General features: G+C 39.1%; 1 protein-coding gene, 1 long non-coding RNA gene and 1 pseudogene across 2 annotated transcripts; 2 read left to right on the forward strand and 1 right to left on the reverse strand.

Annotated features, from left to right (window-relative positions):
* LOC113567959 overlaps positions 1-24,623 on the forward strand; it is a 39,059-nt pseudogene that overhangs the window by 9,340 nt on the left and 5,096 nt on the right.
* Positions 7,612-13,626, reverse strand: LOC118240559 (CDK5 regulatory subunit-associated protein 2-like). The gene is made up of 11 exons (XM_035521431.1): positions 13,587-13,626; positions 13,344-13,499; positions 12,883-13,046; positions 12,262-12,409; positions 11,938-12,054; positions 11,399-11,545; positions 10,478-10,580; positions 10,140-10,244; positions 9,466-9,734; positions 9,139-9,276; positions 7,612-8,933 (listed from the first exon to the last, which is right to left on the reverse strand). The coding sequence occupies exons 1-11, from the start codon at positions 13,593-13,595 to the stop codon at positions 8,811-8,813; spliced, it is 1,479 nt and encodes a 492-aa protein (XP_035377324.1). The 5' UTR covers positions 13,596-13,626; the 3' UTR covers positions 7,612-8,810.
* On the forward strand, positions 15,419-16,051 carry LOC113567691. Its single transcript, XR_003409484.2, has 2 exons — positions 15,419-15,633; positions 15,970-16,051. It is a non-coding gene; the product is annotated as an uncharacterized LOC113567691 (long non-coding RNA).

The raw sequence follows: 24,623 nt of genomic DNA on the forward strand, positions 1-24,623 counted from the left end.
GGGGGCTCATGATAATGAAATGGCTACATCTGGTCAGAGCAGTTAATGGAACAATCTTCAACTCAAAAAATACAATAAATAAAAATGTATTAGTTTGTAATAATGTGCAAATTCTTAGTCATTGCTTGGATTTATTGTGTTAAATGAAGAGCAATGCAACATTATTCAGTGTGACAAGCAATAAGCAAAAAGCATTTTGCTTATTCCTGCTGGGTCTTTCATTCATAAAGTCTTAATTCTGAATGTGTTAGATGATGTCAATGTTACCTAATCATGTAGAGCTAGGCGTGTTACAATAGAAAAGCTGAATATAAGTGTGAAGGGAACTCAAGGGATTGGGACTAAACAGCTGTGTAGCCTTAAGAAAACCACTTATCAGTGAGGCTAACTGGCAAAAATAGCTTCAATTTGATAGGGAGCATAAAGATCGGACTCTGCAGCAATGGAAGAAGGTAATGTGGTCTGATGAGTCCACATTTACCCTCTTCCAGAGTGATGGGCGCATGGGGGTAAGAAGAGAGGCGGCTGAAGTGATGCACCCATCATGCCTAGTGCTTACTGTACAAACCTGTGGGGGCAATGCTATGATCTGGGGTTGCTACCGTTGGTCAGGTCTAGGTTCAGCAATGTTATGTGCCCAAAGAATAAGGTCAGCTGACTACCTGAATATACTGAACGACCAGGGTATTCCATCAATGGATTTTTTCTTACCTGACGGCACGGACAATTCCAGGATTCGTCGGGCTCAAATTGTGAGAGAGTGGTTCAGGGAGCATGAGACATCATTTTCACACATGGATTGGCCACCACAGAGTCCAGACCTGAACCCCACTGAGAATCTTTGGGATGTGCTGGAGAAGACTTTGTGCAGTAGTCCAAATCTCCCATCATCTATACAATATCTTGGGGAAAATTTAATGCAACTCTGGCCAGAAATAAATGTTGTGACATTGCAGAAGCTTGTGGTAACAATGCCACAGTGAATGCATGCCATAATCAAAGCTAAAGGCGGTCCAACGAAATTTTAGAGTGTGTGACCTTTTTTTTGGCCAGGCACTGTATATGCCCAGCAGTGCTCGTCTGCCTTGTGGTGTGTGATATTTGTGGACAGAAAGAGGGGAGGGACTCCTAGCTTTATAAAGCCTGTGGTTTGCATTAATGAACACCTGGGTCATCGCCTGTTGTTTCTGCATGCTGAGGTCAGTATGACCTCATAAGTGAAAAGGTATTAGGATGAGAACAAGCATAGTGCCCTACAGGTATATGTTTGTGTGCACATGTGTAGATGTTAGTGACATGTTTACATTCATATTGTTCACATAATGTTTAATAGTGGTGTCTCCCTGGCAATGTAAACATCCCAGTGTTAGTGAGAGATGGCTCAGACATTGGGCTAAACCACACTGATTCTGCTTGCTGTGTGAGAGAAACAGCTGGCAGGATCAGTGTGGTTTAGCTCCATGTTTGAGCCATCTGACTCTGACCAAGAGTCTCTTCAACAGGAAAATGGACCCCAATAAAATCTTATCGATGACAAAATAGTGTGTCCAAAACTCCAGCTGGTTGAGCTAAGATTCACTCAGTTATAAAGAGGCTGAATTATGTGTACTCTTCATTAAAGTGGGTGGTGTTCCCTTAATTAAAGTGGGTTGTGTACTCTTAATTAAAATGGGTGGTGTTCTCTTAATTAAAGTGGGTGGTGTACTCTTAATAATCCCTTAGAGCAATGCTGGTTGTGGAAGCTTTTGAAGCTGACTCAGGGGCGCCGTCAGGGATTTTGGGCCCCATGAAAAGATATGACACTGGGCTCCACCTTCCCATCATCCCAGGCCACGCCCACCCTGAAAATGTAGCATTGTGCATGTAGTGGAATTCACTATTTGATGTAAGACTGAAATCATCTATAAGAAAAGTGCTAAAGACCATATTTTACAGTTTATGGAAGCTTTCTAGTCTTTTAAAAACAGAGATCTTTTCCAACACTAATGAATTTATTTCTCATGGGAACAATCCAGTGTGATCTGCCTTAGACTTATACAGAGGCCTTGAAACCACCTGCATCAGAGCCTCTGTTTTGCACATATAGACTCAAAAAGGTCTCTGACCTTAAGATACCCCAGAAACATTATTCATCTTTATGCTTTCAGACAGTCTTGCACCACTCTGCACGTGTGACAGGGAGCTTCAAAGCCTATTTTAATTAGATCACAGATCGCCTCATGAAAATACAGATTAACGTTTGGCCTTTCCTTTGCCTCAAAACATTTGATCACCTCATTCCCCCCTTTCATGACTTTGTCATGAACTATTGTCCCGCTGTCTCTATTTAATGTGTCATTGTTTTATATAAATGTTAACAATGTTGTGACTTTAGTTTATTATTTCTAATATGAACTATTGAATTTAACTGCGTGCCCTGTAACATTCTTTTCTTACTTATGTGGCCAACATCCATTGGGCATGGCGAAGGTTTCTTATATTATCACACAAATATCTTAGGTTATACAGTTACTTCAGTTTATAAATTATGTTAATACTGTTATTTGGAATAAAATTACAGCAGGATTCTCCGAACAGAACACATACACCTCCCCTCTCGGCCAAAAACTTATCCAGAGCTATACGATTTTGCCAGGTCATTAATGACATAGCTTCCAATTGCACCGCCACTGCTGTTAGTGCATCAGTATAATTAATAAAATGATGCTGATTATAGTATATGTAATTTATCCAATCAATAGTTTTGTTTATAGTAAACCACCAGAGAATTGATTCAGATCCTGCAGCAATTTGATTTCTAGCCTTAAATTAATCCGAAGCCCCCCTATGAACTCCAATAGCATCAATGATACTTTATCATCCAAACTACCCTTCGGTGCCTCACGTTGCTGAACACAATGATAAGCATCGTTGTGTGGGAAGTACAGCTTCAGGTACAGGAACCATAGGAAATGACACAATCAACATGACTCTTACCCCCACATACCCAATGAGCATCCGGAATTACGACACCATCATATTTCTGCATGAGACGTGCATGATTAACCAGGTCTTGTTCTACAAAAGTTCCATTGGAGTTGTCAAAATAATGGGTATTGTTAAAAGTTGAAATATAACAGGTTCAGTGTAATCCATAATCCAAATCCTACAACATTTCCTTGTGAAATTTCCCACATTTTTCCTCCTGTACAATAAAAACAATCAGGACACACTGTGGAATTCATCACAGTAATACTTTTTTTCTTACAGTTGTAGCTTTCTGCACAGGTGTCTGCCTCCAATTCTCTGAGCTCAATGAGTTAATTCTGTTCACCAATATGGACGTAGCCAGCCCTCTATCCCAGTAAACCTGTCTCTTGTCTGTCATTATTCAAATCTTTAACCCTACACACCGCCTCCCATCATCCAGCGCTGGCGGTGGTTCAAACGGTCCCCATGGCAACCGCTCCACTCCAACTGTTGCTCTTACAGGCACTTGGCTAAACAACAACTGCAGCCAACAGAGCCCTTTTCCAAATCCTCCTTATTCCTTATTCATCCAATTTATGTCACTTAGTCAGCCGATACAATTTAACATGTATTAAGTCTAGCGATTTCCGACACGCCACACCTGCAGAGTTTCTATATATTTTCTCAAGCCAAAAATGCATTTGCACTCCCTGCATCTCATTTAACAAATTGCTATCCATGTGATTATTTTAGTCGCAAATCTATTCACTTGATTCTAAGTTATTTTGTTAGATTTAACTGCTTATTGATTATTGAATATTGATTTAGCCAGAACTTACTTGGGTAAATTAGATATTCACTGTTCCAAAAATACTATTAACCGCCACTCGCTCTGGTTAAATTTCTTATCCTGTATATTTTAACTTTACTCTTCTCCTATTGCTGCTATTTTAAAATGTCCATCATATGTATGCTCGCTACTGCTTTAACTGTTACCAGTTTTATATACGATACCTCTATCATTTACTTTATATTTATTACTAAAACAATGTCTATATGTTTTGCATGCACGCATTTTATAATGAGATATTATTAATGACATTTAGACAGATCTGTCTGCATATCCATTCACTTCCTTTGTTAAACGACCAAACCAAAATAATCTTAATTATAACCCAGAAAAAACTGTTATGCTGGTATGCGTCGTACAATACGTCATTGTTGGTAATCTGTTAACTCGCGATGGCCACATCAACACAAACACAGTTTTTACAGACAAAACATTTAACACTTTTCTCTTAGTGCTGCTTTACTCACGAGATCTACTATTCTTCTCTTTATTCTTTTAATCTCTTTATTCTCTTTTTATTCTTTTATTATTTTATTCTCTTTATTCTCTTTTATTCTTTTATTCTCTTTATTCTGCACATTTTCTTTACTTCACTTGTTGTGGTCACATTTATACAGAAACAACTGGAACAAACATACCTGTTAACATTCATCTCTTCAGCGCTTTTTTTCTCTGGAGCTCTATTTATTTCTCTTTATTCTCTTTATTCACTGCACATTTTTCTTTACTTTATCTTTCTTTATTCAACTGTTGTTTTTTTTCACTATTTCCCTTTACAGTAAGTTTTTGTGAAACTATTTTCACTTTTACTACTTGATTTTCTAACTGTTACTCCATTTTTTGTTATTTTATATTTTTAGCAAACAATTCTCACTCCTTCAATTCCCAGTCTGCACCCTTAAGACCCCCAAAACCTGACTACAAATCTCTGTGGACCAGGTCTGAATACCACCTATGCAGAATGTTTTAACAGGGATTTAAATACCTTTGGTAGTGCGCGTGTGGATTCAGACCCACAGAACAGTGCAGCTTTGGGTTGTCCGTCAGCTGGTGCTTTGTCCTGCTGACGGCGTGGGTCCGTTGCCAGTCAATCCAATTGATCCCTGTGGTACAGCCACCAATTAATGGTGTTCATAGATTTTCCTAAATTCAATGTTACAAACGAGGCATTGTCCGGAGAATGTCTAACAGTGTCAGGTGGGCATGACCTTTATATATTTTCTTCAAGGACACTTACATAACCATTTAAATTTTTTTATTGTAACGAATCTGCTGGCCTGAGTGCTGATGGGCATGGAGCAGGATGCACAGATTCCCTCGATGAAGTGACGCGTTTATTAACAAAAGACACAAACAACAATAGTGGCACTCATATACAACATGAAGGAAAGACATGACTCATACACGTAACAAAACACAGACTCTAGTAACATTGAACGAAGATTACATACGCATTTTACATTAAACAGCAGACTAACAATGACCAACACAGTACACACACTATCAGAGATTTAAATAGACAAAAGACACAAGACATTAAGCCCCATACAGGTGCATACAATTACAAAGGGCGTGGTTACAAACATTAAACCCCCTGCACGCGGCAGGCCGTACCATGTGACTTGTGTGTGTGTGTGGGGGGGCGTCCCGTGACATTTATAATACTTTTCCAGGTTTACACTATTATGTTCAAATCATACATTATTCAATATATGCAAATTGATATTCAATACTTACACCAACTGGTTCTTGGTATCATTATGTTCAACCTAAACTACTTCTATTTTTTTTAAAAAGGCGATCTTATTTCCTACCGCCAGGTGCCCATATTGCTTCTTCTGGTGATCCTTTTTCATAGCACCAGATGCCCATATTCTTTCTTCCGGTGCTGGGCTGGGATGTCCCATCCTTGAACCAAGGATCCCTCAACTGAGGCCCCTAGAGGCCTGTCAAAGAGGCATTCTGAGGCTTTATGCTGAAGCCAACCATCCATATTCTTCTGCGTACAATATCATTTTATTACCTCACCCTGCACTGTGAAATACACATCCTTATATTCACAAAAGCACATGCTTTGGCTGGTAAAACATTTCTTATTAACACCAGTCTTGCTTGTCTTCCTAACTGGTTCAGTTCCTTCACTTTTAAGCTTCCCTAGTGTTATTATTACATATTTTAGTTTACTGTATCTAAATCACTACATAAGAGATTGTAGCCTGCACCCAGTAGTAGGAGGGTGTTTAGGGTGAAATAGTAGACTATTTCTTTGTTGTGGTTTGTGTATATAAACATCTGATTTGTGAAAATGATTTAATTTCTTCTAATTAATAAACTGTTATAGTAGCTATAATCCTGATGTAGTGATGCACAGTGTAGTGACATTTCACATGAGGAAAAAACATCAATAAAGGTATTTTTGAATGGATATAACTAAAAATTAATAATACATTTTCTTAAAATTATTACATAAGGATATATATATATATATATATATATATATATATATATATATATATATATATAATCATAATCGAGAATCATCCATGAGTCTGAAGACATCTAGTTTTAATCACCCAGCTCTACTTATAATAGACAATAAAGGCTGAAGAGACTAACATTCCAGATGTAGTTTTATTTCAACAGTTATTTATTTTAATTACTACGAACAACAACAATGAAAGAGTGAATGTATGATGGTGCACAGACTGATGGGTGATAGAGGGGTGGAATATGAACATCGTAGAGAAAATAATGACAGGAGATCATTTTAATGTCAGAGTTGGTCAATGTTTGAATAAGTCTGGAAGTGGATACTTAGCCTGTACATGCACCTCCAGTTTTAAGTGATTTAAGTTTTCAAATGATTTGTACTTGATCACTTTAATACTAGTTATCAGAAATTGTACACATAGTACAATGATTCAGGAGTCACATTGATGTAAACACTTGGGACATGACAGTCATTCACATCCAGACTTATTTACCCCTCATTTATTTTCTAGTTGAGCTCCTCTAATACAGAAGAACATGTCAAAAAAACCAAAATGACTTTTATTTTGCGGGTTTAGAATGTGTATTTTGATGCTGGAGATTCATTTTCAGTCATGCTCTACATATTCTGATTCACCAGGGTCTTGTCTAATAAATTGAACACTTGAGTATATACATGAAATTACCAAGTAGCTGCACAGCATTTTCTACTAGGTGTCCTAGACATCTAAATGCACACAAAGTCATCAGTCACTATACATTGAGTGTGCAATATTCTTTTTGCTAAAACATCACAACAATGCTCAATGTACAATGCACTTATTAAAAGACAATATTAAATTCTTCATTGTTATTATGTTAAATGATTATGCTGGGATAGTGCTGTAATACTGTAAAGAAATAGTATGCTTTCTCATGTATACTTACATTTTGTAGGAGGATTGTGAATATTTTCAGCAGTGAATGGAAATATCCAGTCCTTTGCAATGCAAACATTGAAGCTAATCCATGCTAGAAGCCACTGAACCATCTCTCAGCTTCCATCTTATAACTGCACCCAAAGAACTCCACATAAACTTCAGCTAAAATAAGCCTGTTCCTTTCCATGATGTCCCTTAGTATTGGTAATCAAATTAAGTAAAAACAATATGGATTACTGTATCAGTTTTGCCAAACAGCATCACTCGCATGTGCTACACTTCATCTGGCTTAGAACACAAAGCAGTGCGCATATTTCAAACTCACGTAGTGGGTAAACAAATAAGGCAGGTGAGGTGTCTGCGTATTCATCTAAGCGTCCTCTATTTGTTGAAACAGCTGCCAATCACGCCGCTCGTGCTTGGACATTGGTTGTGAAGTCATTTGATAGCTTCGCCTCCCCTTCCCCCTTCACACCTTGGTGAGAATTGCTGTCACTCAAAGCCATTAACTCTTCGTTCTTCAAACAGAATCTGTGGACTCTAAGAAAGGAGGGTCTTGTCCCTTATTCACCCCTGCTACAGGAGTAACATCCATTTGCTTGCATATTTTGTTATTTTATGAATGAAAAGAACACGTGTTTTGTGCAAAGACGTGAGCAAGCAAATGAAGAGCTTTACTAGCATTCTAGATACTTTTTAAACATGCCAAGCAATTGCTTTGATGGTAATTAAATTAATAATAACAATAATAATAATAATAATATATTACGGGTCTACACAGTCACATTTACTAAACCAGACATACTTGGTCAGGCTTAAGCTTCCCTCCTGATATTATCACTTGTTTATTTTACTGTATCTGAATCACTACATAATAAATTGTAGCCTAAACCCAGTTGTAAGAGGGATAAAAAAGACTATTTCCTCATTGTGGTTTATAACTATGACTTGTGATCACTTTGATACTTATGATACTGAATTTAGCGTAGCAATAAACGTCCCTGATGTGTGAAAATTATTTAATTTCTACTCATTTAGCAAACTATTATAGTAGCTATAACTTTGAGACTACAAAACCCTGATTTAGTGATGTAGAAGCGTTTCACATGAGGAAAAACTATCAAGAGGTATTGTTGAATTTATTTTGATTTAGCTAAATTTATTTATTTTTCCTACATTGCTTTTATACTTGCACAGTTTTGTTGTACTTGCATAATTTTGAGTCTCTTAAGGATCTTTAAAAGAAATAAACTTGCTGACTTTTTGCAAGTTTGCCTTGACTGCTGCAGAATGCTATTATTTTTGGACATTCAAAATTCATTCTAATAAATAAATGTTGCATGGAATTGTCCAATTTTTAATTATTAGTATGTAAGGGTGTAGAAAAATTAAATCATAATGAAGAATCATCAATAAGTTTGAAAAAAATCTATACTCAGAATGTAGTTTTATTTCAACACTTATTTTATTTTAATTACTAAAAACAACAACAATGAAAGAGTGAATGTATGATGGTGCACAGACTGATGGATGATAGAGGGGTGGAATATGACCATCACAGAGAAAATAATCACAGGAGATCATTTTAATGTCAGTGTTGCTCAACGTTTGAATCGCCGTAGTGTTTTGACAGCCTTTGAAAGCATCTTATTCATCTTATATGATTTCTCTAGTTTTGGTTTCTTCAGCTTGTTCTTCATTTTGAGGTTTTCATGATGGCAGAACTAAAGAAAAATAAATAAATAAATAATTTACAAATGTGCAAAAATCCAAAATAATCATATTATTCGTATGTGTCAATCAAAAAAACATAATTTAGTCCAATATGAAGTTCTTCCAGTAAATAGACTTAGCTAACAGCTAAATGAATTTCACTTCTTACTGGTGTGGTACTTATGAAAGATGCAAAAAGTGGTAAATAACTCCTACATCATCTCTTTCTCCGTCATGGTTCTGTTCTTTAGAGACATCTGATAAAGATGTCAACAGTTTACTGGCCTCTTCTAGAGTTGTCTGAGTGACATTGATGATGTATAAGAGGCTTCTGAGCAGGTTCTGGTCCACTGGCTGAAACAGACATGAAGGATTAATATTTCCCACTCGCCCTCCGCTGGGCCTCTTTATCCTTCAATAATCCTCACAGTCAGTGACAAATGGTCCATTTGAAATAGGAAAATCAGCTCAGTGAAAATTATCCATGAAATGTGACGATTAACCAATTGAATCTGTGTGTCGCGTGCTTGGGCTCACGTGGACCTGCATGTGATGTCGGCCGTGGGTCTGCAGGCGTTGCTGGATCAGTTCGCTTGCGTGACTGATCAGACCCCTCCCCTCACACATCTGTTCCAGCAGCGTGTCATAGTTCTCACGTGGAACCAGGACGTGGAGGCCATGAACATGGGCCCTGGAGGAGAGGCAGGGCTGGGCAGGATCTGAGCAGCAGATCAACGCTTTGATCACTGATCTGAAGCTGCTCTTGCACACACTGCCACTGTTCCTCCCAGAATGGTCCTTCTTTACTGAAGCTACGAGAGCAAGATGAACAAGAGTGCATTAATGTGACATGAATACACAACACAAAACAACAAAACAACGATGTGTAACGGTAAAGAGGTTATTAAAAGTATACCTTCCACACCTCCAGTCATTTCTGTAATGTGCATCTGTTTTCTGACAACCTTTCATTAAATGGTGCCACTTAAAACACCTTGCAGGTGTAACTGTACAAATTCTATTAAGTCATTATCTTTCTGCTGAAGTCATTTGTTACACCTTCATTAAATCATTACACTCACCACCATCTTCATCTACTCTCAAGTGGAAATGGAAGACGTGATTTTTCAGGTTCCGCAAGTGAACATTTTTAGTAAATGAGGATAGCTTGGCTAATTCTGGATTGTGTCCCCGTGTTGTAGAACTGGTGTTTGCACCTCGCTCAGCGGCCTGCAGATGTCTGTACAGGTCCTGGGTCCTCCTGATAGTCTCCAGCAGTGTTGGTTTCAGTTCATGAATCTCCAACATATGCTGCTCCACTGCTGATAAAACCACATCAGGAGCTTCTTATATTTTTGTCAACAGCATTTTTAATAGTTATAATGCAAACAATTATGTACAGGGTATTAAAATAAGAAAAATCTTTAGCAGCAGGTTACAAGGTTGTTATAGATATATGTTACATCTATATTTGGTTTTTCACTTTGAAAATAACTTAGCAAGAGTAGTTTGACAAAAATGAAAGACCCCATCAGTCCCACAGTGCAGAGTGTACCTTGGATCTGGTATGTAGGATGTGTGAAGGCCTCTGTGTATCTCAGGCGTTGTTTCAGGAGCTGACTTTCTCTCACACTCTCCTGTAGCTGCCCAGACATGAGCTAAGATCATCACAGAGAGACAGAGTGTTACAAACCCCAGGAATCACGCTCAGCCCTGCACTGCCACGCCTACCTCTTCCCACACACGCCTCCAATCTGGTTTACTGGAATACTAGCACACACCTGATCATTGTTTCTCTCATCACTGCTCCCTTACTTAAGCTCCCCTCCCTCACACTCACGTCATGAAGTATTGCCAACCTTATTTTGCATACCAAGTGGTTCAGTTATGGTTTTGTCTTTCTGGTTTTCGACTTCTGCCTGACCCCTGGACACCCCTGGACTCTGCCCCATGTTATGGACCTTGAATCAACAGGACTACGAATACCTGCCTGACCCCTCTGATCTGTTTGATTTCACTATAAAACCTCTTGCAATTGGATCCTCTTCCTTGTATGTGTGTGTGCAATCATAAACACAGAGAAACCAGTAGTTAGAAATAATGACTCCAAACAAGGATCAGAGCCCTTATACTGAAATAATCAGAAATGTCTTATGTTGGGTAAATTATATTATACATTTTATTGTCTAGGACAGCACTAGTTGCATCACTTCCCTTTCTAAACCTTAGTTTAGCTCCTTAGTCTGAATATAAACATGAACAAAGTAAATAAACATCAAATTCAGAGTGTGAGATTCAATAGAGTCAATTCAACTTAAGGAACCATTCTTTGCATCCAGACTAAACCTAGTCTTAATCTTTAGAGTACTGGTCCATTATATCAGATGAGTTGTGAATCAGGTGTATTTTTAGTATGTTAAAAACACTAAACTCCGCCCTGCACCTGGTCTGACTGAATGAAACGTCGGGTTGCTACCTGGAGCTGCTGCTTTCTGTTCTCAAGCTGTAGAATGAGTTTGCCCACATCAGATTCCAGATTATTCAGCTCTGATGTGGTCTCTGCTAGCGCAGCATCTTTCTCAGCTAGATCCTGGATGTGACCTTCCAGAATGTCATGCAGCCCCTGCTCACACACATCAACAATCACCCTCATAAATGCACACACCCCCTGCTGCAGTGTTACTCCCTGCTGCCCCCGTCTGGTGTGATGAGGAATATTGGTGCAGAGTCCTTCTCTTGCAGGGGTCAGAGTTCAGGCAGGGGTTAAATGAGGCTCCAAGCTTCACAGACATTTTGTATAAAGCTGAGGAGTGTGTCTGGTAAAGGTGTCGTTCCCTTTCAGACCTGTGTTTTAGTCCTTTCTCTTTTCACACTTTTGTTTTAAACCACAAGAAAATGTTTATAATAAATGTGCAGATAATATGCTTAGTGAGCTCTATAGGTCTTTTGTATTAAGAGCATATTTTTGGACGCCTGTTTTTACCTGTAGGTTGCCATGTGTTTGGAGACACCCACCTGAATCTGTTTCTCTTTGTCCTTCAGGGCCTGTTGGAGGTCGTTTTTACTGGCCTCATGTTTGATTTTGGTCTCATGCAGCTCAGAGTCTTTCAACTCCAACAAGTTCTTCAGATCCTAAATAGAGAGAGAGAGAGAATACATAGAGTACAAATATACTAAACATTTAGTTCAAATGGATTTCCCTATATAGTATACAATTTATAATTTTTAATGTATTCTCATAGCCTAATTAAAACATTAAAGTTTTAGTGTCTTAAAGTAACAGTTTAATAAGCATACATGTATGCAGGAACATGCACCTGCACACACATACACACTCACACGTATGTCATCCTCTTTCAGGGTGGTGAGTGTGGAGTTGTGGGCGTGGCCAGGCTGGTGTCCACTGCTCTGATTGGTGCTCCTGTTCCTCAGCTGATTGATTATGGTGTTCTGAGCCTTGAGCTCCCCCTGCAGCTGTTCTATGTACCTGACAGCCATCACACACACACTCGATTAGGCTACATTTTATTTCACATGTTCATTTAGAACTATGAGATGGACTCTCTGCACACAGATTCATCTTGGAATTACATTCCAATTACATGGAACTACATGGAGAAACTCCACTGAAATCACTGTGACATTAGAATGGTGTGTGCCAGCTCAGGACTAGGTACTATAATATAATTGTCTTTTGCTAAGAATAAAAAACAAAGCATTTCTAAGGATAATTTCTTCTATAATTAAAGTACAGCAATTTACTAGCTAAGGATTATTATTGTTTAATGAAGGCCCTAAGGTTTAACTTAAGTGGTCAGAAATTAGCATTTAAAATGGAAATATGTCAAATAATTTTGTTGTTTTGATGTGGTTGTCCTGGAGAAACAGCCCGAGTTTCTAACTGGGAAATCTTCCATGAACAATGTTTCTTATCAGAATTAAATATAGGCCTGTACCGACCTGTGCAGCTCTTCAATGGTTTCCTCTGATTGGCTCTGATCCTCAGAGGGCGGGTCTTGTAATGTGTAGGCTTGTAGCTGGTTCTCTAGCTGTAGGCGGAGCGTCTTCTCTTGATGGAAAAGCGCTTCCATCTTCTCCAGTTCCTCTCTGCACCTGCTCAGCTCCTGACAGGTGGATGAAGAGCATTACGTGAAATGAAGAAATAATTCAATTCAAGACACGTGTCTGGTCCTGCTACTGCAGTAGCAGTTAAAACTATTCTAAAAAGGAAGAGAATAAAGAGGCTTGGGCAGAATAATTTATGCATTTGAGAAGGTCAATTTATTGCCTTTTCAAGTTGTATTTAGATTTTTTAGCGCCCTCCCTTTATCTAGGTGCGGAGTGTGATTAACAAGTGTCCCCAGTCTCGTCCTCTCAATTAACCGGCTCTGATTACAAAAACTAGACTCGGGTCTCCTCACGTCTAAGTTTTGCTGCGTCGCCACTGGGAAACGCTCCTCTGCCGCGTTGTAAATCTGTTCTGTACAACTGCTGCACTTCTGCGAGCCGCCCTCATGCTTGAGGAAGCATATACGCATGCGCAGGTTAAAGTTGTCCTTCTGCAGCTCGGATATCGTCTGGATTAAAAAAAAAGAGCAAACAGATCGGATTGATGTTCAGACAGACAAATATTATATTTTCAGCTTGGCAGTAAAATTGCATACCTGCGTCATTTCTTTTAGTGTCCACGTTTTGTTCCTGGTCAACAATTTCCCATGTTGAGAAAAACTCATCATGTTTCTCTATTGATTTAATTTGGCCTTTCACGATCGTTCCTGAATCCAGGGGATACACGGATAATATAAAATATTTTAGATATTTCTATAATTAACGGCGCACTTAATTTAATGATATAATAAATCATGCAAGTAATATTGATACTATTGCTGAAAACTATTAGAATATCCAATAATTCTGGTCGGACTATACCTTGAAAATCACCTTGTCCTCCTTCAGAAAAGCATGTAGGTATTTAGTGTGTTGGAACGCTTTTAAATAACTTACACTTTCCTTAGGTTGTGATGTCATAATTACATTAATGCGTCTTAGTGGAACAGTTCACTGACGCAGTAACGCCAGCAGTGGCAATTTGACTTTAAGTGTCTGACTTTTATCAAGCAGTAAAACCATTGTCATGCCTCTGATAAACCTGATCAGGAAGGAGACGTAACGGAAACCACAAGGTGGTCAATTTCAGAACTACAGATATTAGTGGTAAATAATGTGGCTAATGAGTGAATTTGTACTCTACCAAAGTTGGTTACTAACACTAAATGGTAGCAGATTGGTAATTTTCCTTTATATAGCAGAGCATATTACTGTAAGTTCAAATAATATTATTTCTTTATCTATTTGAGCAAATTCCCGAGTCATACATATTATACAGTATAAGAACAATATGTGTTAAATACATTCATATTTGTTTTGTGAAATGGCACATAATATTATGTATATGAAAGTGCCGCAATTATTTTAAAGTTCTAACTGTTTTATAATAACATTTGTATCATGATCATGAATGACTTTCCTTTTCATTCACAGTTAATAATAATGAAATTAAAGAATTGTGTTCTTGTGCGCAAGAACACAAAAACATTCGCGAGAGTACAGTATGTGTTTGTGTGTGCAGAAGAGCAAGTTTGTGTAAGAGCAGGATATATCTAAACACGTGCAAGCAGTTTTGTAGCAGAGCAAAGTAAATGTAAGCGAGAGCAGAGCAAATATGAGTGAGCACATGTAGATTTTGCATGCGAGCAAAGGAGATCCGTGAATGCTGCGAGTTACACGTCAATACTGTGTGAAATTTTTTTTTAACAAAACAGATGTTTGATTTTGCACTTTTGCCAACACCAGATTAATGCAGATTATGTCCCTTGTGGTGTTTTGACCTTTTATTCAGAATTTTTGTCTGAAGTCCCTTAAAACATTCACTTATGTCTACAGCTCCATCATAACCTTGACCTTAGATGTTACCTACTAGTAAACAGATCTGCCTGATTAACGTCTTTTAGCTCGTCTTCTTCTCAGATACATGTCTGGGCACAAACTAAACGTTCACATACTGTCTTAAACCACTACATCACTGGGCATGTGAACTGGACATGGCGATCAGCAGAGGAGAGACCCAAGATACCATTTGAAAATGGTTTATTCAAACACTCAAAATGGTTTGAACTGTCATATCAGGGGAGTGTATGCTAGAAACGAAACTTAATGACAATAAATAGTCATTTTATATAGAGTTTGTGAGCACAGAATAGGTATTACACACAAACTAATAACCTGTCTCTCTCTCTCTCTCTCTCTCTCTCTCTGTGTGTGTGTGTGTGTGTGTGTGTGTGTGTGTGTGTGTGTGTGTGTGTGTGTGTGTGTGTGAGTGTGTGTGTGAAAACCTAAGTAAACGTCTGCTCAGAACAGCTGTGCTGTATAAGCTCCATGACAAACAAAATTCTCCCACAGTCAAAATCTACTGGTAATTTACTGTCACTGTTCTACGCTATTCTGTGTTATTTAAATACAGTTCTATACTGTAGCTCTGATTTCTCTCTCCCGCAGAAGGTTGGATAAAGTGTTGTGACTGGTCACAGCAGTCCGGCCCCTAAAAAACAATTATCCTTGACAAAACCGGTTCAGTCCGGTTTAACGCGAAAGTGAAATTTTTGTGCTCCATTTTAAGAAGCGCAATGCAAATATCTTTAGAAAAGAAAGCCGGTGAGTATCTGAATCTGAGCTGTCAATCAAGAATTATATGAACTTGTACTACTCAAAGAACAAGTTCTTAAATTTAATATTAACAGAATTGAATATTAACAAGGTTAATGTCTGAAAACGTAAAGCTTTTAGCCGCTATTCTGTTGCAGTAGGTGTCTTCGTTTACGCGAAATGCAGCAATAGAACTGAGGTCGTCTGATTCAGAATAACCAAACTAAAGTCGTTCTAGGCTCATCTGAGAAATTGGTCCGAATCAATATGTTTACATGAACTGTATAAAAAGTACTAATAAACGCACTATATACTTAATATATTTATATTTTGTCCTCTACGCAGAAACAAACTGCGCAAATAGAACAGGCGTCGTACTGCAGGAAGTGTCACAAATGTCTCGGACTGTGAGCCAGTAGATCTAACAGTAAGTGTTTAGGTGTCCAACTAGATGTAGACTAGTTGTTTTATCAGGCTAAGACCGTGCTGTTTACACGATCATGTCGTAATTAGACTGACAGTGTGAGGTTAGTATTGTACCAATAGTGTGCATGTCAGTGTAACTAAAGAAGTAATATTTATAATATTTATTAGTAATATTATTAAGTGATATTTCGACACTGTTTCTTTGTATGACAGTGATTGAGTTAGTCTGTGACCCACTATGCACTTATAGAACACATTTTTCCTGCCTCTGTCTTCTTTTCCACTTTGGAGTGATACTGTTCACTACACCCACGTTTTTGAGTTTGTTTTAGTGCTGTAAGATTACAGTTTAAACTTTATGCATTATTTGCTCATTTTAATAAACTATATTTTGTACTTATAAAGTTAGTAAAGGTGCCTGTCTACACCAAAGCTCTTCAAAAACATGAATGACTGTTTCTCTTTTGAGAACACTAACCTCTCTGTGCTCACATGAGGATGTTTACATTTGCATTTATAAAATTTAGCAGACACTCTTATCCTGAGCGACTTACAAAGGTGCTTTATTTATGTTTTTTGTAGCGACACAACAAATCACTTCTGCAAGTCTCTCTGGACAAGGGTGTCTGCCATATGCAGTAAATGTAAATATTGTAATTGAATATGTGTTCTGATTATTAATCTGCATGTGCGTGTTTGCAGGTGTACAGCTATAATCTGTAGGAGGAGACATGACCTCCAAAATACGTGTCTCTGGGGAACAGCACACACAGAAAGGAGACAGGTGAGAGAACATAAATAAACATACTTGCAGTGCATAGGTTTGTGCACTTATTTACTTGGGATATCTGAATAAATCTATATTTATTGCATTTAGTAGATGTTCTTAGCCACACAGACCTCTTAAAAGTGCTTTGATATCCATTCACAAAACCCTTGAATAGTACCAGCAGGTAACAATCTTAAATCAGATACTGCCAGAAACAGTTGTCTCTACTGAGACAGAGACACAATGCATAATACAAAGATGAAAGATAAGTATAAACTTCAGAAAGTTTAAGACCAGCTTAATGTAATGTAAAGTTGCTCTCTGGTATAACTCTGGTCAACTTGAAGATCACTTAGTAAATAACAAGAAACATAATAACGAATTTAGTGTTTTCAACATCTTTGTACGAATTCTTTAAAAAACATTCAATAAAAATCGCAACGATAGACATAAATACATATTAATTTATATTTGCACCATTTATACACACATTAGTATTTTGGCCTTAAAATAATATCTTTTTAATTGTGTATGTTTGTCTGATTCAGGGTAAGAGATCAGACTCCCCGGAACCCAGCAGTGTATCCATGAAGAGTGACCAGTCAATGGACATTCCATTACAGTTCAGAGAGGGAGTGTATCCTACTGAACTCAGGTAAGGATGACGTAGGGAATGTGACTGTTCTACTGAGCTCAGGTAAGAGTGAGTCCTCCGCTTACACTTCAGAGAGGGAGTGTATCCTTCTGAGCTCAGGTAAAGATGATGTAGGGAATGTGACTGTTCTCCAGAGCTCAGGTAAGATGGAGTCCTCTACTTACACTTCAGAGAGGGAACGTGTTCTGATGAGAGGTGACGGTCTTGATAGACCATCGATAGAGATAAATACATATTAATTTATATTTGCACCATTTATACACACATTAGTATTTTGGCATTAAAACAATATGTTTTTAATTGTGTATGTTAGTCTGATACAGGGTAAGAGATCAGACTCCCCGGAACCCAGCTGTGTGTCCATGAAGAGTGACAAGTCGATGGACCCTAAACGTCAGTTCAGAGAGGGAGTGTGTCCTACTGAGCTCAGGTAAGGATGATGTAGGGAATGTGATTGTTCTACTGAGCTCAGGTAAGGATGATGTAGGGAATGTGACTGTTCTACTGAGCTGAGGTAAGCATGATGTAGGGAATGTGACTGTTCTACTGAGCTCAGGTAAGGATGATGTAGGGAAGGTGACTGTTCTACTGAGCTCAGGTTAGGATGATGTAGGGAATGTGACTGTTCTCCTGAGCTCAGGTAAGATGGAGTCCTCCGCCTACACTTCAGAGAGGGAGAGTGTTCTGATGAGAGTTGATGATCTCCTGGTTTAGGACAGTGTTCCTCACTCCTAATCCCACCTGATCAAACTCACTCAGCTCATTATGAAGCCCTTCATGAGCTCCATCAGTTCATCCATAGTTTTAGTTTTGAGGCCATGACACTAAAATATCTGCCCCTACAGAGACCAATCTTAACTTATGGATAGAGAGAAGACCTGCATCAGAAGACCTAAGTGTATGGGTGGAGCAGTATGGATGTAGGAGTTCAGCTAAGTAGGGAGGTGCAAGACCATGCAGAGCTTTGAATGTAAGCAGGACGAGTTTATACTGAATGTGTTGACGGACAGGGAGCCACTGTAACTGATGTAGAATCGGGGTGTTGTGGGCTGACATTTTTTAACATCTAAGAGAATTCTGGGATGTAAATGAAGAGAGAGTTGCAGTAATCAAGATGGGATGTGATGAAAGCATGAACCAGAGTTTCAGCACCTTGTCTGGAGAGCATGGGCCTAAGTCTACTGATATTGTGACTGTAAAAAAAAAGGCATTTTTAACCATTGACATGATGTGGGGTTCAAAGAGTGAGGAGTACACCAAAGTTCCCAAATGCAGTTGATGATTTGACCAAGACCCATCTAGACTGAGTTTAAAATCAGTTAATTTAGCGATTATGGATTTAGAACCAATAACTAAAATTTTATTTTGTAAGGATTTAACTCTAGGAAGTTTATGTTCATCCACTGTTTGAGATATTTGATACAAGAGAGTAAAGCAGGAAGTGGTAAGGTAGTGTTACCTTTGGTGCTACTATAAATCTGAGTGTCATCAGCATAACAGTGGAAACGGAGACCATGCCTGCGGATAATCTGACCAAGGGGCAACATATCGATTAAATAGGAGAGGACCAGGCACCGATCCCTAGAGAACATCTTGGGTAACGATAACAGTGTGTGATTTGTGTTTACCAAGTGTGACAAAATGTGATCTATTAGAGATATAGGAGATAAACCATTCAAGAACTGTATTAGTAATCCCAATGTCTGAGAGGCAGCTGATAAGTATGTTATGGTTTAATTGTGTCAAACACAGCACTTCTATCTAGAAGATCTAGAAGGAGGAGAACACACAGGGCACCAGAGTCAGTAGAGAGAAGGGGATCATTGAAACCATGTAACAGGGCTCTCTCAGTGTTGTGCGTAGTATGGAAGTCAGATTGGAAAGGTTCAAATAGATCCTGAGTATTTAAGAAAGATTGTAGTTGAGAGGCTGGAACCCTGAGTAGACAGGGGAGACTGGAAATGGGTCAGTAATTATCAAGTAGTGCAGCATTTAGTCCTGTTTTATAAAGAATGGCAGTTAAAGCTGAGGTTTTGAGAGCTGTAGGGACAGAATCCGAAGGGAAGCATTAATGAGAAGACATGGGAGAAATAGCAGAAGAACACTTAAGAAGAGGAGTTGGGGCAGGATCCAGCTGTAGGTAGATGAGCTGGATTTAGCTACAGTAGTAATGCTGTTACTGAACATTGCTGAGCTCCTCTTTTAATGACTAGACAAAAACAAACTCTCTTGATTACAGTTTAAGTTTCAAGTTTGGTTTATTTGTCATGTACATAGTCATACATAGTATAGTAATGGTTTGAGAGTGCTCTGTCCAAACTGAGGGAAAAAAACAGGGGTACATAAGGAAATATCTCTCTCTCTCTCTCTCTCTCTCTCTCGCTCTCTCTCTCTCTCTCTCTCTCTCTCTCTCTCTCTCTCTCTCTCTATATATATATATATATATATATATATATATATATATATATATATATATATATATATATATATATATAACAATGTATGTACAATATATGTATAATATGTTTATCAGGCTTTGCCAGAAATGTAGCACAAATGTTTATTCCGTGGATCAGTGTGTGTTTACATGTGCACATAGTCTGGATAATATTATCCTGGAACACATGTTTTAATCAGCCTAAGCTTAGGTCAACTAAGACACTATGTCACACTATAACAATCAGACTGTAATATTAACAGGATCATATCTAAGTAAGACAGTTGTAGACTAATATAAGATCATGGATTTACATGTAAACATAGATAGTGAGGGGTTAACACTTGTGTAACAGTTGATTAATCTGATTGTATTATTCCTAGAAATACAAAAATCTTGGTGTTATCTTTGATCCAGAGCTCAGATTTGATCAGCAAATCAATTCTGTTATTAGGAATAATTTTTACAAGTTCAGAGAAATTTCCCAAAATCAAATTCTTTGTTCATGCTTAGGAACAAGTCATCTACTCACTGGCACTCAGAGTTGTTCAGATCAGCTGTTGCCTGTTCTAAAATCTCGGCTGAAGCTGAAGTGTGACTGTGTCTGTTCCACAGTCTCGACTGAAGCTGAAGTGTGACTGTGTCTGTTCTACAGTCTCGACTGAAGCTGAAGTGTGACTGTGTCTGTTCTACAGTCTCGACTGAAGCTGAAGTGTGACTGTGTCTGTTCAGCTGCAGCACTGAGGCTGTGGAACAGTCCTTCTCTGAATATCAGCTCTGCTCCCTCTTGTGCAGATTTCAAACACTTCTTTTTACTCTGACATTTTCATTTCTCTGTCCATGTTTATGTTTGATGGCACATTTCCTTTTGTTTTACATTTCACAGGTTTTTGTTAAGACATTTTTCCTAACTTTCCACAGCACTTTGATCATTGCTGTTGTGGTAAATGTGCTCTATAAATAAAATGTACTTATCTTCTAACAAATCATCTTGTAAAGGAGCCCTTTTGTCTGTTTTGCTTTCCCTTGTCGTCCTTTGTTTATTGTTGTATCTGTGTGTTGTCCTTCTCCCTGCTCCTCCCACCATTCCTGCCACTCCCCAGCCTAACTCCACCCACCATTCCTGCCAAAGCCCCAGCCTAACTCCTCCCACCATTCTGGCCACTTTCCAGCCTAACTCCTCCCACCATTTCTGCCACTTTCCAGCCTAACTCCTCCCACCATTCCTGCCACTGCCCAGCCTAACTCCACCCACCATTCCTGCCACTCTCCAGCCTAATTCCACCTACCATTCCTGCCACTCTCCAGCCTAACTCCACCCACCATTCCTGCCAAAGCCCCAGCCTAACTCCTCCCACCATTCCTGCCACTCCCCAGCCTAACTCCTCCCACCATTCCTGCCAAATTCCAGGCTAACTCCACCCACCATTCCTGCCACTACTGACCTAACTCCACCTGCCATTCCAGCCACTTGTCCTTAGTCTCTGCATTGTTCTCTTCCCAGATTCCTCCATGTATATACTTCTCCTGTTTCCTGTCTTCCTGTTCTTGTTTGTTGACCTTTGTTTTCTTGTGGCTGAGTGTGTTTAGCACATTTGCTTTACTTTCACTTTCTATTAAAATGCCTTTTTGAGTTTCTACACTCACACCTGCATCTTCATCCTTTCTGCTGCTGCACACCAGGCAGCATCACAGATCTGTTATAAAATGCAGAAACGCAAGTGTTGATAATATATAATCTTGTATATTATCTACTTGTCTGTATAATCATGTGTTGTGCAGGTATGAATGTGCTACATATTCCTCCATAAAAGTCTGTTGTGTTTGTCCACAGTGTACAAAGAGAAAAAGCAGAACTCACCTACAGAAAACAATTGGAGTCCATATTCAAGGTATGTAAGTGTGGGGGTGATTTCTAGTATATTTGGGTTTTAGGATGTAACAGAAGTAATAAGATTACTTTTTCCATTAAGTAATGAGTACAGTAATCCCATTACAATTTTAGATAAGTGATGAGTAATGGATTACTTTTTTTAAGTAACTACCCAAACACTGCCAGAATGTTCTCCATCATGAAACAAAATCATGTAGTGATCTCTCTCTGTAACATGGTGGTGTTTTTTTGATTGTCTGTTGCTGTTTATTCCTAACCAGGAGCTGGAGCACAAAGTCGTCTCTCTGGTGAAGAAGGAGCTGAAGAAGTTTAAGAAGCTGCTGAGTCCAGATTACCCAGCATGCTCTGAGAGAGAGGTGGAGGATGAGGAGGATCAGAGCAGTGCCAGAGAGGGGAGCGCTGAAGATCACACTGCATGTCATGGGGAACATGAACCAGACAGACCTTGCTAACACACTACAGAGCAGTAAGAGCTCTGGATCATGGCTTTATGATGGCAGTATCACTATAACTAAATTTTGTCCTCTGTGTTTGTGCAAAGTGTTTCAGCGTTTTGATAAATTACTTCAACATCAAAGATAACAAGAAAATAAAATATTTGTGATCATGTTCTTCTGTTTATTAGAGCTATTCTCTGAATATCAACGAAATCTCAAACACAAACTAATGGATACATTTAAAAGAATTAATGAAGGAATTTCCCAACAAGGAAGCTCAACTCTTCTGAATGAGATCTACACAGAGCTCTACATCACAGAGGGAGGGAGTGGAGAGGTCAATAATGAACACGAGGTGAGACAGATTGAGACAGCATCCAGGAGACCAGCAACACAGGAGACACCCATCAAATGCAATGACCTCTTTAAAGACAAACCCATCAGAAGAGTGCTGACTAAAGGAGTTGCTGGAATTGGGAAAACGGTCTCTGTTCAGAAGTTCATTCTGGACTGGGCTGAAGGAAGAGCAAATCAGGACGTCCTCTTCATATTTCCACTTCCTTTTAGGGAGCTGAATTTGATGAAGGAGAAAATGTTCAGTCTGATGGATCTACTTCATCACTTTTTCCCAGAAACAAAACAATTACAATTAATACACTGTGATGCTTACAAAGTCATTTTCATCTTTGATGGTCTGGATGAGTGTTGACTTCCTCTAGATTTCCAGAACAATGAGAACTTGTGGAATGTAACAGAGTCGACCTCGGTGGATGTGCTGCTGACAAACCTCATCAAGGGGAATCTGCTTCCCTCTGCTCTCCTCTGGATAACCTCTCGACCTGCAGCAGCCAATCAGATCCCTCCTGAGTGTGTTGATCAGGTAACAGAGGTACGAGGGTTCAGTGACCCTCAGAAAGAGGAGTACTTCAGGAAGAGAATCAGTGATCAGAGCCTGGCCAACAAAATCATCACACACATGAAGTCATCAAGAAGCCTCTACATCATGTGTCACATTCCAGTCTTCTGTTGGATTGCAGCCACTGTTCTAGAGAGAATGTTGGGTGAAGCAGAGAGTGGAGAGATCCCCAAGACTCTGACTCAAATGTTCACACACTTTCTGATCTTTCAGATCAAACACAAGGATAGAAAGTACCATGGAAACACTGACACTGATCCTCAACAGACTAAAAAGTCAATTCTGGCACTGGGAAAACTGGCTTTCCAACAGCTGGAAAAGGGCAACCTGATCTTCTATGAGGAAGACCTAAGAGAGTGTGGCATTGATGTCAAAGTAGTGTCACTGTACTCAGGAGTGCGTACCCAAATCTTCAGAGAGGAGTCTGGGCTTCACCTGGGGAAGGATGTTCAGCTTTGTGCATCTGAGCATTCAGGAGTTTCTGGCTGCTTTATATGCATTTCTCTCCTTCATCTCCAAAAAGAAAAATGTGTTGAAACAGCAAAAGAAAGGTCTCTTTAAAAGATCAACCATGTCTGACTTCCTTATGAATGCAGTGGACAAGGCCTTACAGAGTGAGAACGAACATCTGGACCTTTTCCTCCGCTTCCTTCTGGGTCTCTCACTGGAGTCCAATCAGACTCTCTTATGAGGCCTACTGACACAGAGGAAAAGAAGCTCTCACAGCAAAGAGGAAACAGTCAACTACATCAAGGAGAAGATCAGGGAGAATCCATCTCCAGAGAAATCCATCAATCTGTTCCACTGTCTGAGTGAACTAAAGGATCATTCTCTAGTACTGGAAGTCCAGACATACCTGAGCAGAGGAGGTGACCATTGTCTCCATGGAGCCAGTCTCTCTCCAGCTCAGTGGTCAGCTCTGGTGTTTGTGTTGCTGAACTCAGAAGAGGAGCTGGATGAGTTTGACCTGAGTAAATATGACCCATCAGAGGAATGTCTACTGAGACTGCTTCCATTGGTTACAGCATCCAGAAAAGCTGTGTGAGTATTTTCATTCATAAACACATTACTGCACTGGTGTTAGTACATCATGATCTCCATCATAAGGTACTTTGTTAATTTGTGAGTGTTCCTTAAACCCCTCTGTATCCTGTACCCTAATCACTATGCAAGGTGTTAGCTGACCAAATCATTAATCCTAAAGTGCTTCTTAAGTGTCTTTGTGCTGCCTTTCCTCTGAGTACAGGCAGTGCTCAACAAATGCACCACAAAAAACCTATCACACACTTCTCTCTCTCTCTCTCTCTCTCTCTCTCTCTCTCTCTCTCTCTCTCTCTTTCTTACACACACACACACACACACACACACACACACACACACACACACACACACACTGTAAGTGTATATTTCTCTCTTACACACATTGACATTATAACTCTTTCACTTGTTACAGTGTTCACTTACC

Source organism: Electrophorus electricus, chromosome 22 (assembly GCF_013358815.1).
Source record: "Electrophorus electricus isolate fEleEle1 chromosome 22, fEleEle1.pri, whole genome shotgun sequence".
In the NCBI taxonomy this organism is placed as follows: domain Eukaryota; kingdom Metazoa; phylum Chordata; class Actinopteri; order Gymnotiformes; family Gymnotidae; genus Electrophorus; species Electrophorus electricus.

Bases quoted from the DNA above. Each gene is read 5' to 3' on its own strand.
- LOC118240559 (XM_035521431.1), bottom strand. The intron at 11,546-11,937 runs GTGGGTGTCTCC...GTGTGTGAGCAG, and splicing joins ACAAAGAGAAACAGATTCAG to GGGCTGCATGACATTCTGGA. The intron at 9,277-9,465 runs GTCCACGTGAGC...TGTCTGTTTCAG, and splicing joins ACGGCCGACATCACATGCAG to CCAGTGGACCAGAACCTGCT.